Here is a 17449-nt window from a genome sequence, read left to right on the forward strand (position 1 = left end):
ATTTATTTATTTATTTATTTTTTTGCAAATGAAAATTATTTTTACCACTTTATGTCTTCTACCTTTTACCAATTTATCATTTATAATTTTGTGTTGTTAGTTATAACTAATATTTTGAAGTTTTTTATAATTTTTGAATGAAAATTAAATGTTTGAAATATTTATCATGTTTACAAATTATAAATTAAAATTATGTTTTATTTTGTGAGATCTTAGGATCCCGATCTCGTTCCTTCAAACCCAAAAACAATTATACATAAGATCCCGATCTTGACAACATTGTTATTTTCAATATAAAAAACAATAATTCGTTATCTTTTTTTGGATCAATGTTTTTCAAACATTTTAGAATTCATTATCCTCGCATGGAAAAGAGATCAATTTCCAAAAGATTAATTGCAGACTTCAAGGTTTATTAAAAAGCAAGTTTCGTAAAAAGAATCCGGATACACATTCACAAAAAACCGGAGCCATGTACAATACAAGAGATAAGAACATATATATTGACTTCCTTACAATTGCAAAAAATACAAAATTGAAATAGTAGTTCATTCATAATATGCAAATACTATACTGCAATAAAGTCCCAATTGTAAGGCCAGATATTATTTGCATAAACTTTCGACATATTTTATGCAAAAAAGACTAATATGCGTGGCAATGGATACCCTTTAACCAATTGCATTATTAAAGCAAGACTTAAATATTGCGTTTGCAGTAACAGAGCATTTTTCTTTTAGAAAAAAAGTCAAAGGAATCAAATATGTAGGAAGGAGGCATCATTAAGCACCTTGTAGATACCATCAACAAGCAAGACATATAAGATTACAATAATGCAATATAAGAAATCTGATTAAACCCATGTTTTAACTTTCAATAAAGATATTACAATTTCTACGCTAACAACCAAACATGATCTTACTCAACAAAGTTGCGTAATTTGTTAGTCAATTCTTATATACATTAATCTAAGAACTGGTAAATTTGGTGACAGCTTTCGTCCCCTCTGAAACAGCATGCTTTGCCAATTCTCCGGGCAAAACCAACCTCACCGCCGTCTGAATTTCCCTGGAGGTGATCGTCGGCTTCTTGTTGTACCTCGCAAGTTTCGAGGATTCTTGAGCAAGCTTCTCAAAGATGTCGTTGATGAACGAGTTCATAATCCCCATGGCCTTGCTTGAGATGCCGATATCAGGATGAACCTGCTTCAAAACCTTGAAGATGTAGATCTTGTATGTCTCCACATTCTTCTTGCTTCTCTTCTTTTTCTTGTCGGTGGCGCCGGCGCCGGCTTCCTTAGGAAGCTTCTTCCCGGCCTTGGGTTTTTTCTCGGCCGGGGTTTTTTCAGCCACGACGGTTTTCTTCTCCTCTACAGGCTTCTTCTCTGCTGGTTTCTTCTCTGCCTTTGGCGCCATTGTAGTAATTTGTGTTTCGAAATAAGAGAGAGAGTGTTGTGTTTGTGAGGGAATGAATTCTTGTGGGTTGTGAAATGAGGAGGAGGGGGATTTGTTTATATACGGATTGAGAGACGTTATCTGATTGGTTGATTTTTGTTGTCTCGGATGGTGTATAGTGACCGTTGATTTATAGTGAATGCTTCAACGGAGAGGATCTATTGAAGGTTATGTTAGTTTGACACGGATCGACATTATAAAAGTATCTTGGATAAATTACACCAATGGTCCATGTGGTTTCGTGTTTTCTGCATGCTTGGTCCTTATAAAGAATTTTTAAATCGGATCATCCCTGAAGTTTGTTTTCATTATGGTTTTTGTCCTTAATTGATTTGAAATGACCCTATTACCCTTAATGATTTTTTTTTTAATTTTTATTATTGAAACTATTAAAGAAAATATGTGGTCCCACCCAACCCCTTATCTCATGCACCCAAAATCAGTACCCTCACCTCATTTTCATCAAACTCTCTCATCATCGGCTAACCTCCCTCTTGTTCTCGGAAAATGTGATCACCGGAAAATGCCTCACCATCGCCTATCTCCATCTCGTTCCCCACATCACTCGTGTGTGTATCTTTTTCTCTTCATCTCTCATCTCTAATTAAAGAAAACTCGTAAAATTCTTAGACCAAGTTGCCAACAACCTCCATAACTCCTCCTTCGGCAACCTCTACATCTCCTCTCCCACCGAACAAAAAGGCAGGCATCAGACTCCCTCTTCTGATCGCCACCCGAAAATGCAGGTTTAAATCTCCCTCTTCAAATCTCCATCAGAAGAAACAAAGCTTTTAGATATCCATCGGGAAAAAATTGAAGGTTTCGGGACTCCCTTATCTCTCGTCTAGTATGTGTTAGAAAAAAAAAAAAAAAAAAAAAAACAGGCTTCAGATCTCCGCCGATGGATAAAACACCTCTTAAGTTGGTGTTTCTCGATCTCCGGTAATAGTGGAAAAGAATTCGGTATCTTCGGCGATGGGTGGGAAAAACACAGGTATCTTCGACAATAGGTGGAACAATGTGTTTTTTTTTCTTTACGTATTTTTTTGGGATTCCTTTTGTAGTGGTCGGAGGTGGTGGGTATTTTCTGGTGGGTATAGGGTTTTTTCTAATTGCCGAAGTTATTGACCGGAGATGGTGGTATGTGTTATTTGCCGAAGATTGTGGCGATTATATTGGTAAAGATGGCAGGGAAGGGAAAAGGGACATGGGGTGGTAAGGATCCATATATTTTATTATTTTCTTAATAAATTTAGAATATTAAAAACGAAAAAAGAAAAATAGTAAGGGTAACTTAGTCGTTTTATATCGCTTAGGGACCAAAACATTAACGAAAACAAACCTTAGGGATGGTCCGAGTTAAAAAAATTCTTTGTATAGACCAAGTGTACAAACAATCCAAAAACGCATGGACCGTTCGTGTAATTTACCCAATTATCTTTTAATTTGCCCCTTGTTATTTATTTATGTTTTATTGTTATTCAATTTAAAAACAATAATTACATAATCAATATTTTTTTTGTTGTTCATTTATAATTTATAAACAATATAAAAACTCATGGGTTTATCTTATGGAAAAAGTTGCATGATTGTTCTATGTGGTTTGTAAAAAAATAGTTATGATGAGGCCAATTATGATATTTCCTACGTGTTTGGCCAACTACTTCATTGTGCTATTTCTGTCGGACGCATGACGTCGAAGCATTGCAGTTCCTTTGGTGGGCACGAGGACTGTGTCTGGCCCTTCGGTGGTGTTGAGTTTCATGATCTCGTGCATTGTTGACGGAATTGCTTCATGCTTGAGTAGAGTTGTCCTCCCCATAATGATGTTGTGCTCTGCCATGTGTCGTATTACTACGAAGTCAATTTGAGTCGTCTTCCTTCGTTGCTTGTCATGGCTGGTCAACGTGATAGACAGTTTAATTGTGCCTATGGGCCACAAGTTATGCCCTATAAAACCCACGAGCCTCCCTATGGCGGGCTTGAGATTCTCCTTCCATCTGTCGGGGAGGAGACGGAAGCATTGTTCATAGATGATGTCCGCCAAGCTGCATGTGCCGATGTACACCTTGTGGATTGTTACGTTCCTAATGTACCCTTGGATTATGAGCGAGTTGTCTCCCTTCCAGCCTTTGGGTTGAGGGTCTCTCGTTGAAAATGTGCCCTTGCATTGTCGTGGTGAGTATTGTCAGGCCGTCCTGCTCGTCTTGTCGCTCCTGCTTAGCTCGTATAATGAGGATTTCCTTGGGTTGGGCATGCTCTTTTGTTGCATCCTTAGTGTTTTCAACGTCAAATTGGCACAAAGGCTCCGTGATACCTCAATGAGGTTTCCCTTTAACTGCTTTTCCTCCGTTTCTCTTTTCAACACCGAACAGTTGGCGGTGTCATGCGTTTTTCTCCTGTGGTATTCGTAGAACCGTCCCTTCGTTACTTTTGTTGGCTGTTGCTTGTCGCGACCACATAGATGTACGGTCGTCGACCCCACGTGTCATCCCTAGTGAATGGCCTGAAACGCCCCTGCAAGCGTTTTCCTCGTCCAAAATGTTTGTTCCCGCCTTGCGCCTTTGCATGAGGCGGACTGTGGCGCTTTTGTGGGGGTGGTCATGGCGTTCAGGCATGCTTGTTTCGTTGCTTCCCTTTCCTATTGTCTCAAATATCGTTCTACCTTTTCTTTCAGTTCGGCCCGTGTATGCAGTTTCTTACCCATAAGCTTTTGGGATAGAGGGCCCGATAAGAGTCCCCATGTGAAGGCTCCTGCTATTAAGCCTTCTTTGTGCCCTCGGATATCCAACATGGCGTTTGTGAACCTCGTGAAATATTCTCTTACCGTTTCCCTTTCTTTTTGTTTGCAGCCGATAATGGAGTGTGAGTCGCCTCTATACCTATGTAGTTGCATGAAGTTTGTGAGGAATAGGTATTTAAGTTGCCCAAAGTTGTATATGCTTTATGGTCGGAGCGTTTTGAACCACGTTCCGACATTGCCGTCCAGAGTTGTCGGAAAGTATATGCACCAAAATCGTTCGTCCAACTTAAGTGACGTCATCGTCAATTGTAGGTTTTAAGACTGGGGAGTTTAGATGTGTTTGGAATCTTGTAGTCTAGCAGTTCTTTGGCGAACAGAGATGTCACGATGCGCGATAAACAATCTTGGTTTGGAATAGGTAGCATGCCTTGTAAATTGTATTGTTGGGCTACGGTATGCAGTTGCACAATTGAGTTATTATTGATGGGTTTGAGCCATAAGAACATTCCTATGTGCACATACAAACCCTAATGCTTGGATCTAGGTTTCTCTAATTGAACATGCAATGTATCCAAGACTTTGATGGTAGATCTAGTATAATAACACAAGGAAAAACAGATATGAAAGATTACCTTAAGTTTCTTACTTGAATCTTCTTGTCCTTGGAGCTTAGAGTCACAAATGCCACTCCTCTAATGGCTTACAAACACCAACTTAGCAAGAGGATGATTAGAGAGAGAGAGAGAGAGAGGAGAGGGCAGGAAGTCGGCCAGGGTTTCTTCAAAGGCAAGAGTACCGATTTCCTTGACCCCAAGGGTCTATTTATACTAGTGAGGCTCCTAGGGTTTCACCCTTAAACCCTAATTGGATAACTTAGGCCCTAAGCAATCCAATATCCTTATGATAAGCCTTGGACGATTTCTAGGTCCTTCTAAACCCCAAAAACCGTCCACCCCTTATCTATGAAGGATTATAGCCTAAAGTACAACTATCACACAATTGACAATTTATGCCCTTTTATTCAATTAATCTCTTTAAGCCACTAAATTAATTCCTAATTAATTTATGACTTATATTAATCAAATAACAATATTATTATTCCTTATATTATTCTCATAATATATTAATAATATTTCTTCTCTCATTATAAATCATCTTGTCAAGTTGCTATGGTGAAGGCAACCCAAAAGGAACATGCACAACCGGGTCAAAATACTTGCCTAATATAGTTGCAGCCTTAGATACTATTCCAACAGTCTCCCACTTGGATAAGTCTAGTAGCTATATACACAAGCATAATCTGATTAGCAATCGTAGCTCTTAAAGACGCTGTCAAACTCTGATCTTATCAATCTTGTCCTTTAGATAAGGGATCGTCCAATCCTCTTTTTAGATATCATGTGGACAATTCTATGGAACCAATTTGTCCAGCAGTTGGTTTCTCGATCTCAGATTTATTTGACATAGAACTTAATCGAACACATCAATTCAGTTCTGACCGGGCCCGACACATAAGTCAAATCAAATCATCGAGCGGCCGAGATATCGCTTTTACCCTCTTAGGATAAAAGCAACAGATAAACTTCGACTTATATGCATTTACTTATTCATTAATCAATTATACACAACAATGTGTTTTATAACATCAATTTACTGATGCGGGTTCGCATTATCAATGTACAACCAATTAACAAATAACAAACCATATATCTAGGTTTTAAGACCATATGATATTATCGTCTTGCGATCAACCTTTTCGTCAGATTCCATAAGGCGATTGCAGCAAGCGCGGGTTTGTTCCAATGCTCAAAACTAGTTCATAAGCACTCATGAACATTGCAACAAACTTTTGCTATGTCTAATACCATTTAGACAATCTACACACCAATTCATGACAATCTTCATTCATACCTACTTCCAAAATATGAACGATTGTGGACTGTTTGAATAATTCGATTATTCTAAATAAACTCAATTATTTTGGAAGTCAAAACATGCAAAGTGAAACAATAGTTAAACAATTAACATAAGACAGTAGCTTTACTTATAAATAATACTTCTTTATTTAATCATCAAGTGTTAATTACATTTATCTATTACAGGATTATAAAACTATATAATCTAATCTAATATCATCTCTCAGTCCAATACTCCTAGCATGCTGCAAATGCTTAACCCTACTCAGTCCCTTCGTAAGCGGATTTGTTGGGTTATCTTCTGATGATATCCTCTTAACCACGAGTTGTCATTCCTTTACACGATGTCTAATAAAGTGATACTTTCTGTCGATATGACGAGATCTACCATGATCCCTTGGTTCCTTGGTCAAGGCAACCGCTCCTTCATTATCACAGAAAATTTCCATAGGCTCCTTTATGGCAGGCACAACTCCAAGATCACCAATGAAGTTCTTCAACCATATTGCCTCCTTTGACGCTTTGCTCGCTGCAATGTACTCTGATTCGCACGTTGAATCAGCTACGGTTTCCTGCTTGGAACTTTTCCAAGTTACTGCTCCTCCATTAAGGGTAAAGACCCAGCCCGACTGGGAACGGTAGTTGTCCCTGTCAGTCTGAAAACTGGCGTCACTATACCCTCGCACCTTCAAGTCATCACTCCCCCCGAGGACTAAAAAACATTCCTTGGTCCTCCGAAGGTACTTAAGGATATTCTTGACCGCAATCCAATGGGCTCTGCCAGGGTTCCCTTGATATCTACTAACCATGCTCAAATCAAAGGCTACATCAGGGCGAGTACAAGTCATATCATACATGATTGAGCCAACTACGGAAACGTATGGTACTCGGCTCATCTCTGCTATTTCAGCTTCGGTACTCGGACTTTGAGTCTTACTCAACTTGGCATTACTTTGTATTGGTAATTCTCCCTTCTTCGAATTTTCCATACTAAAACGTTTTAGTACTTTATCTAAGTAAGTGGTCTGACTAAGTCCTATTAGTCTCTTACTTCTTTCTCTCACTATCCTTATTCCCAAAATATAGGAAGCTTCTCCGAGGTCCTTCATAGCGAAGCACTTCCCGAGCCAGGACTTAACCTCCTGCAGTGTCGGGACGTCGTTTCCTATGAGTAGTATGTCAGCGACATACAAAACGAGGAAGCTTATTATACTCCCACTGGCTTTGACATATACACACGGTTCATCTTCGCTTCGTACAAATCCAAACTCTTTGACTTTCTCATCGAAGCAAAGATTCCATCTGCGAGACACTTGCTTAAGTCCATAAATGGACTTCTCAAGCTTACACACTCTATTTGGATGCTTCGGATCAACAAAACCCTCTGGCTGAGCCATGTAAACATCATCAACCAACTTTCCATTAAGGAAAGCGCTCTTGACATCCATTTGCCAAATCTCATAATCATGAAATGCGGCAATAGCTAGAATCACTCTAATAGACTTTATCTTCACAACTGGTGAGAATGTCTCATCATAGTCAACTCCGGGAGTTTGAGTAAAGCCCTTCGCAACCAATCGTGCCTTATATGTATGTACGTTTCCACCCACGTCGGTCTTCTTCTTGAAGATCCATTTCCACCCAACAGTCTTATGTCCGAGCACATTATCAACCAAATTCCAAACTTGGTTGTCATACATGGATTGGATCTCGCTGTCCATTGCCTCTTTCCATTTCGCAGACTTCGGGCCTGCCATGGCTTCCTTATAGCTATTAGGTTCATCTAGATTTATTAGTGTACCATCACTAATATACGTGTCCCATTCGGTAGTAATATGAAAACCATAAAACTGGGGTTGAACTCTAACTCTTTCGAAACGTCTAAGAGGTAAGGATTCGTCAACCGGCTCAACCAGAGTTTCCTCCTCGGGTTGAGCGCCAGCGGTAGAGGTTCCTTTATCAATCGATTCTTGAATCTCTTCAAGCTTGATTTGCCTCCCACTGTCTCCTTGGCTTATGAGTTCTCGCTCTCGTAAAACTCCTCTCCTCATAACGAAGACAACATTGTCCTTCGGTCAATAGAAGAGATATCCAAAGGATTTCTGCGGGTAGCCGATGAAAATACATCGCTCACTACGAGGTTCGAGCTTGTCGTGAGTATCTCGTCTTACGAAAGCCTCGCAACCCCAAACCTTGATATGTGCTAACGAGGGAGCTTTCCATGTCCACATCTCGTGAGGTGTTTTGGCAACCTTCTTAGTAGGGACTCGGTTAAGGATATGGGCGGCAGTCTCTAAGGCATACTGTAACGCCTATGTTTCCGGGCTTGCCACTTTTAGCAATGTAATAGTCTAGGTTAACCTTTGTAACCCGTTTTGAAATAATGAGATTTTATTATTTGAGTATTATGTGTTTTGTGCTTAATTGCTTAATTATGTGGTTTGATTAATTAAGAATAAAAACAAGCGTCAAAATTTAAGTGTAAAATAAACTTAATATATTTGGTTAATGTTGTAGTAATTGAAACGAGGTTTCCGAATATATATAGAACGCCCAAATCTGACTTCGTATGAGGAAGTTATGATTTATCGAAGTTCCGACTTAGCGGTATACAGCCTGTTTTACTCGATTTGAGATCGAGGGGTTTTTAGCCGAAGCAATCTAAATGAGAATCGAAGATCTCATTGTTGGTATCGAAACGATAAAAAGTTAGGCGAGAACGGACGTCAAACGAAGAAGTTATGAATTTATAACGAAAGTTTCTGTCCCGGCCTATTAAAAATAATTAATAAAAATAAAGTCAAAATTAGCCAACGGAGTCTAAACGAAAGTCGTAGAGCATGGTCTCACCTTTCCGTGGATATAAAGAACGTCGAAAACGGAGTTCGTATGAAGAAGTTATGAATTTCCGAAGTTTATTAATCATTTTGTATTTATATTTAAATCAAAATTCGGAAGCATTATCCGAACGAGTCATTGATCTGATCCGAGGTACGCGCCGCGTACTCGAGTACGCCCCGCGTACTCCGAGGGTGTCGACATCGCAGCAAGTGGCTTCGGATGACGCATGCGCTTACAAACTTGGAGCAGTACGCGCTGCGTACTGCTGTACGCCCCGCGTAATTGAGGCTTCCAGCCTCCTATAAATAGGATGCGAGGGTTCCGGGTTCTTTTGCCAATTTCCTCTCATTTTCGTGTCGAAGCTCTGCGCAAAAACCCCCGAAGCTATCCCGAAGTCCCGGTATCATACTCTAGCCCCGAGGCAAGTCCCGAGATCCCGAAGATCCCGAGAAGTGCGGTTCCCGAGTCGAAGCTCTGCCCGCGAGAAGTTCGATTTTCGAGGAGATCTTCCAGATCTGCTGAGGAATACTACTTCTATAAGCCGTAGTGCTGTCGGATCATCTTCTGATCAAGTGAGTGTGTAGTTATTTTCTTTCTAATACAATAATACGAAGTATTTTATATAAAAATACGTGCTATGTGTATATATTTGGTTGTGTTATGTGTGAATGTGTATTCACTCTCTTCTATCTTATAGATCTGCTTATTTCTTTATGAGATATGTGTTATGTGTGTGTGTGCCTCATCTGTTTTGTGATATATGTGTTGATTAAAACATGCTATACAGGTTTTCTTTAAACTATGTATACAAATGTATATTTTTATCTACTAATATGTTGGGTAGAACATGGGTAGACAGTTGGTGTGTAATAAACAGATGAGAGGCCTCGTTGTTGTTTGATTGAGTCATCTAGCGGAGTTTAGATGACGACCACTGGCTATTCTAGACAGTCTTGTGGAAACATTAGCAGGTTCGCCACCTGTAGGTGTTAATGAACTTGGGTGTTCATTCGTTGTACTCCATCCCCCTCATGGTTGCCTTATTTGACTTATATTGCTGAGGTACCCCCGAAGCATGTGTTGTCGCCCCGATGAAATATTCTTAGACTAGGTCCCTTATGTTAGTTGTTTTAGGGACATTAAAGTGAGAATAACGGGAATGGGTAATTGGGTTATTGTTGGTTGGTGAAAATTAAATATGATATTTATTGTGGGTTGAAAACCCTATATGCTCACCAGGCTCCCAAGCCTGACCCACTCAGTTTTAAATTGTATTACAGGTAGTGGCGGAAGGGCATGAGATGGATGAACCATCAAGTTGTTTTGTTTACAAGTCTGCATATGTTTATATTTGTTATATGACTTGTAATGTATTCGTTTATGCTTATTGGTCTGTATCGGAACATGACACCCCGAGTTTTGATTATAATGAAAATACATTTCTTTTATGAAATGCTTCGGTAAACAATGTTTTATCATGTTTTGTTTTTGGGAACAAATTCCGCAACTCTTTCAAATCAAAAGGATTTACTCTGAAAATATTTAAAAGCATAAATGAAAATCGGTCTTTTCTGGCCGAGATTTTGGGGATGTCATACATACCCCTAGAATGAGACAGGTAGTGAAGCACGACTCATCATAGAGCGGACCATGTCTAACAAGGTTCGATTACGCCTTTCTGCCACACCATTCAACTGCGGTGTCCTAGGTGGCGTCAATTGTGAAACTATTCCACACTCTTTTGGATAGTCGTGGAATTCAAGACTTAGGTACTCTCCTCCTCGATCGGATCGAAGCATCTTGATTTTCCTGCCCAATTGATTCTCCACTTCATTCTTGAACTCTTTGAACTTTTCAAACGTTTTTTACTTTTTGTTTGATTAAGTAGATATACTCATATCTACTATAGCCATCGGTAAAAGTCACATGGAAGCGGTTCTCATCCTCTGTGGTTGATCTAAAGGGTCCACATACATCGGTATGTATGAGGTCCAATAAACACTCACCCCTTTCACATGTACTAGTGAAGGGTGACTTGGTCATCTTTCCAAGTAAACAAGACTCGCATGTGTCATCTTCCCTAAGGTCGAATGACTCCAACACTCCATCCTTTTGGAGTTGGGCCATGCGCTTCTTGTTGACATGTCCAAAACAACAATGCCACAAGGATGCTCTATCCATACTGTTGGAAGAATCCATGCATAAAACATCATTTCCTAGGTTATCTACAATCATAACAGTTTCATAAATTCCATCACATGGCATTCCTTCAAAATATAAGACACCATTTAGATAAGCATAAATTGAACCATTCTCATTATTAAAAGAAAATCTAAATCCTTGTCTAAACAAACCATGAAATGAAATGATGTTTCTTGCCATTTCTGGCGAGTAGCAACAATTATTTAAATCTAAACATAATCCATTACTAAGCACTAGAGAATACACTCCAATCTTGGTCACAGGCGACGATCTTCTGTTCCCCATGATTAGATTTATTCTTCCACACTCCACATCCCTATTTATTCTTAGTCCCTGCAATTCAGAACAAATGTGGTAACCACACCCGGTATCGAGGACCCAAGAAATAGCATGAGATGAATCATTAGATTTAATTGTGTATACACATGCGAAATATGGCTTGATCTTTCCTTCCCTGATGGCTTGCAGGTATTCTGGGCAGCTTCTCTTCCAATGCCCTATTTTGTGGCAATGGTGGCACTCTGCCTCCTTTGGGTTAGGGTTAGGCTTGGCAGGATCAACTTTGGTCCCACTAGAAGACGAACCATCTCGGTACTTTCCCTTGCGGTGGCTCTTGGACGGAGCCTTCCTCTTCTTGCCTATTCCCTGCCCAATGGCCAAAACAAGAGCAACGGGTGGATTGGGAGTGGGTGCAACAGACTTGTCCTTGAGGTTGCTCTCAGCAACCCTAAGGAGACCTTGGAGCTTACTTAGGGTGACATATTCCTTGTTCATGTGGTAGGTCATTATAAATTGGTTGTAACACGGAGGCAAGGAGTGAAGGACCATGTCGATAGCCAAGTCTTCCCCAAAGCCGACATTCAACTTGCGAAGACGATCGACATACCTTTTCATCTTTTGCAAGTGTATGGTTAAAGATTCACCATGTCCCATTTTAGCGGATATCATGTTAGTGAAGATCTCGTAACGTTCCTGCCTCGCGTTTTGGTGGTATCTCTCCAACAAGTCTTGGTCATTTCGTACGGATACATGTCCTCATAGGACTTTTGGAATTTGGCGTTCATTGTGGCTATCATGATGCAATGAATCTTCGTTGCATCACGTTCATGAGTCTCAAAAGCAGTCATTTCAGCCGGAGTAGCGATTTCTGGGTTGATCTTCTCGAGCTTCTCATCAAGGACATACTCCTTGTCCTCGTAGCGAGCAATCGTGCGAATGTATCTTATCCATTCGCTAAAGTTTGTTCCATCAAAAGTCACCTTTTGGCAAAGGCTCATCAATGTGAACGAGCTAGCAGCAACGTTGTTTGCGTTCGACATCTACAATTAGAAAGGACAAAGATTGATTAGAATTTAAAATCCCTAATTATCACCCAATGAGAAAAATTAGGGCTAGGATCCAACAACATTATCTACATATTAGAAAAGGGATGTCATAATCCAACATGCAAACAATTTGAAGGTAAGTGAATGACGGTTCACTAATTCTCCACCATGAAAACCTAACTTTAAGTTCTAAATGTATTGAGAATTCCTAGGTTTTGATGAGATTCATTGAACTTTTCAATGGCATGTTTAAATCTCGATATGCCCCTCTCGTTTGTGACTGGGATACCGAGGATCACAAAGTGAGTGTGAATAACCATGCAAATCTACACGGTGCCTTCAATGTAACAATCACCTATTCGATGTGCCGGTAAATCACACACGCTCCATCGAACTATGATAAACAATGAATCACCCTTTGCCACCTTTGCTTATAACCAATTAGTGTGCCGGTAAACCACACACGCTTCACTAACTTCTTAGCAAGGGTGCAAAGTGTAATTTCATGGGATTGCATCAATTCACTTTTCCTAAAGTAACCAGGATTGGGATTTGAAAAAATGTAGTTACTTTATATTTAATATTATACTTTTAATGAGGAGATAGAGTTGCCCTATCATACCCGTTCGGCTAACGACCATCCACCGATCAAGCAAGCAGTGGGTGAGAGTGTACACCTATTAAGCATCATTTTATAGGCAACAACCTTATACCCACCTTATAGACCGACTTCGTGAATGAGGCCTACTAACGGTAAGACTAACATTTTAATTATACATATATATACATATATATATATATATATTAATGTTGTAATATTATATTAGTATAGGGTTGAATTTTAAGCTTGTAAAATTCTAGGGTTTGAAATTTAAATTGTCTAAATTAAACTTTTAATCACAAAACATAAATTTCAAAACCTGAGGACAAGTTTTAAACTTTTCAAAACATAAGGGATCAAATAACAAATAATCCAAATTAACATTTAATCACATAATTATCCATATTTGATTTATTTAATTATTTCTTGCAAAACAATTTACCAATTTAATTAAAATAATCAATCAATTATCACATAAGGAAATTATTATTCAATTTATTGGTAAATATCTTTAATTAGGTCAAGGATATACTCGAATATATGTTAAAATCGGATTTATATTGACCCATTAAGATAAAGGCAAGTTTCCATAAGATAAACAACAAGAAATCCCGAACTTAGCTCCTTTTGACGCTCGAACTCGCCGAGTACCACAATGGACTCGCCGAGTTCATCAGGCAGAAGACAAAAATCGAATTTTGCAATCAACAATCAAGCAACCAATGCATCAATTCAATAGAAACCAATCAAGGCTCTGATACCACTAATGGGTTTGAGCCATCAGAACATTCCTATGTGCACATACAAACCCTAATGCTTGGATCTAGGTTTCTCTAATTGAACATGCAATGTATTCAAGACTTTGATGATAGATCTAGTATAATAACACAAGGAAAAACAGATCTGAAAGATTACCTTAAGTTTCTTGCTTGAATCTTCTTGTCCTTGGAGCTTAGAGTCACAAATGTCACTCCTCTAATGGCTTACAAACACCAACTTAGCAAGAGGATGATTAGAGAGAGAGAGAGGAGAGGGTAGGAAGTTGGCTAGGGTTTCTTCAAAGGCAAGAGTACCGATTTCCTTGACCCCAAGGGTCTATTTATACTAGTGAGGCTCCTAGGGTTTCACCCTTAAACCCTAATTGGATAACTTAGGCCCTAAGCAATCCAACCTCCTTATGATAAGCCTTAGACGATTTCTAGGTCCTTCTAAACCCCAAAAACCGTCCACGCCTTATCCATGAAGGATTATAGCCTAAAGTACAACTATCACACAATTGACAATTTATGCCTTTTTATTCAATCAATCTCTTTAAGTCACCAAATTAATTCCTAATTAATTTATGACTTATATTATTCAAATAACAATATTATTATTCCTTATATTATTCTCATAATATATTAATAATATTTCTTCTCTCATTATAAATCATCTTGTCAAGTTGCTATGGTGAAGGCAACCCAAAAGGACCATGCACAACCGGGTCAAATACTTGCCTAATATAGTTGCAGCCTCATACACTATTCCAACAATTGTAAGATGTATAATAACTAGAGTTTGCACCATAGAACGCTTGTTGCAGGTAGGGATGAGCGTAGGCGGTTACCCGCCTCATTTGGCGAGAACCGGAACAGGAACCGACGGTTCTTAGAAAGTTAGAACCGGAACCGGAACAGCTCTAGGCAGTTCTTAAATGTTTGGAACCAGTCTCGGAACCGGAGATTCCGGTTCCGGGAGCGGGTAACCCGGTCGCAATAATTTTATTAACTTTTTTCGACAAAACCAAAATTTAGTTCAATCTAAATCAAATCAATTCGGACCAAAGACGGACAAAGTCGGACCAATATATTCTAAACCGGTCAAAGTAACACACACACACACACACACATATATATATATATATATATATATATATATATATAAACCGGTTCCGGCGGGTACCCAGCGGGTAGCGGTTCCGAAAAAACGAGAACCGGAACCGGAACCACTTAAGGCGGTTCCCATTCCAAAACCGGCAGTTCTGATGCGGTCCCGGTTCCAAAAGCGGGTACCTGGTTCCGATGCTCGTCCCTATTTGCAGGAAATGGTAATGTTAACAGGTGGTTGGATGATGTGGGCAGGTTTTGGGTATGGAGGTTGTTCGGCGTAGCTTGTTGGTAATGGGAAATTGCCGGAAGGAGGAGTGCACTCGCTGGAAACGGCGATGCCAAGAAAACCGGTGTGTTGGGTTGCCATTGTTTGGGCCACCGGTACCTCTGGTGTTGCCAGATGCCATTTTTTCTGATGAACGATGTGCTTTTGGTTTTCTTTTTCGTCACATAACGAATGTCGCCAAATGATGCGACCTTGATCTCCGTTTACTCGAACTCCGACAACGATTGCTTCGCTGCTCCTGCAAGGTCACAGTGAAGATAAAGCCGTCAGTCGTTTCCCGGGAGTAGCTCCCAGAAAGACGCTCCGACGGTCAAGTCAATTGAGTGTTATAGGGTTTGGTGTATGTTATTTGGAAAAGATTGCTTACCTGTCGGGGCTATGCGTGTAGCCTTTTATATTAGGCGCTCCTGATCGTCCGTATGAGACAGGATCACCAGAGGCGACAAGATTAGGGGCTGTTTGGTAGGATCTTAATTTTTAATATCTGAATTTTTAAGAGATCTGAATTTCTAAGAGGATCTGAAATTTTAAGAGCTGAATGTTTAACATGTTGTTTGGTTGAGACCTCTGAATTGCTGTGTTGAATTATTAAAATGACCATTTTACCCTTCTGTTTTATTTTTTATTGAATCAAAGTGTTTGTTTATAAAATAACCTAATAAATTTCTTATTGAAATATAAAAAATATAAACACAATATAAAATCCAAATTTAGCATAAATCAAAATTAAACACAAATCCAAATCAAACATAAATATTTTTAAATCCACAAAATCATACTAAAATCCAAATAAAATCCTACAAATTTAATTTTACCCCAATTGATTCGCAATCGGTCACGCAAATTATCCATGTATTCGTTGCCTTCTAAACTCCATTCCATATCGTGTATGTTTTGGCCATCATTCTCTCCCCCTTGTTCTTGACCATTGTTCTCCTCGATTGCCATAAAATCAAAGGCACATTTTTAACAAAAAATTCAACAAAACAAATGCACAATTCAGCAAAAGTAATGCATGGTTCACGATAACAACTAGAACATCAAACACAAATATGATTTCAGCATCAAAAGTTCAAAATGACAGAATAAAAGCATTTGGGATATAAAAACTTTGAAGTTATTACTTATTAAATAAAAGCATCTAAACAAACATCTATATCAGAATGACACAATATGTGAATCTGTGATGTTACGAGAAGCATACATGCCAAAGAAAAACAAGTTCGCGTCTTTGTGACAGTCGATTATCAGAATCTGTAATGTTAACCAATCGATTATTAGACTCTTTTGTGATAAGTGGATCAAACCTGCATAATCAATCAATACAAAAATCACCCCATATTAATCAATACAAAACTTGCATAATCAATCAATCCATTATCGGAAGTTAAAGCTCAGGTTAAAATCAAAGGAATTGTTCATAAAGGAAGAACGAAAAGCGGACCTGCAACCGGAGCTGGAGGCAGAGCTGCTGCAGGCGAAGGTTGCGCCGACGTGTAGTCAGAGGTTGCGTCGAGGTGTAGCCGAAGCTTACAAATGATTAGTAATATTCCCCTCTTTCTATGGATGAAGAAGAGAAAGCTGATTTCGTTTATTTCAAACCAAATCATTTATAAAAAACAGAACAAATATTGAGTTTGGGGAAAAAAAAAGGAAGAAACGAACCTGTTGTCGGAGGCGGAGGACGAACTGTCGTTCCAGACGGCGGCGACGGTGGCGTTTCAGGCGTCGTCGTCGGGGAGCAGCTTCGCCGGCAAATCAGGGGTGAAGGGAAGAAGACGCACAGAGGGAGGAGAAGAAGAAGAGGAGGCGTGTTTTGGTGCAGGTCGATGTCTAGGGCACAATAGGAACGTGTCTTTCTTTTTAAAATTCAGATGTTGTTTAATATCTGAAAAATTAAGAGGTATTTACAATTTTAAGAGGTAAAATACAAGAGGCAAACAAACAAACAATATGAATCTGATTTTTTTAAGACATTGCCTCTTAATTTTGCAATTAAGAGGTAAACAAACATCCCCTTAGTAGCACTGATTGGAGGATCGTGTTCCTCTGTCTGTCAGAGCGCTGCGATTGGTTATGGAAATAATACCCTGAGCGTCTGCTTTGTCACTTGACCGTAACATTTATCTTGGAGCGGGAAACTCCCTAAGCGGACGCGGGCCTTTCTGCGAGAGCGCCCTGCTCTCAGGGGCGCTGGCGGGCGCTAAGCTCTG

General features: G+C 39.4%; 1 protein-coding gene and 1 long non-coding RNA gene across 3 annotated transcripts; both read right to left on the reverse strand.

The window, feature by feature from the left end:
- Positions 1–841: 841 nt before the first annotated feature.
- On the reverse strand, positions 842–1497 carry LOC145093124 (putative histone H2B.1). The gene has a single exon (XM_079031179.1). It carries the CDS (start codon positions 1413–1415, stop codon positions 969–971), a length of 447 nt encoding a protein of 148 aa, XP_078887305.1. The 5' UTR covers positions 1416–1497; the 3' UTR covers positions 842–968.
- Positions 1498–15959: 14462 nt separating this feature from the next.
- On the reverse strand, positions 15960–17066 carry LOC145069577 (uncharacterized). 2 transcript variants are annotated; one of them, XR_013689565.1, is made up of 3 exons: positions 16902–17066; positions 16681–16817; positions 15960–16490 (listed from the first exon to the last, which is right to left on the reverse strand). It is a non-coding gene; the product is annotated as an uncharacterized LOC145069577 (long non-coding RNA). The 2 variants fall into 2 exon arrangements; XR_013689564.1 differs by having other exon boundaries at positions 15960–16543.
- Between the last annotated feature and the right edge of the window lie 383 nt (positions 17067–17449).

This window comes from Lactuca serriola, chromosome 1, assembly GCF_051521515.1.
Source record: "Lactuca serriola cultivar US96UC23 chromosome 1, Lser_US96UC23_V15, whole genome shotgun sequence".
NCBI classification, from domain to species: Eukaryota; Viridiplantae; Streptophyta; class Magnoliopsida; order Asterales; family Asteraceae; genus Lactuca; species Lactuca serriola.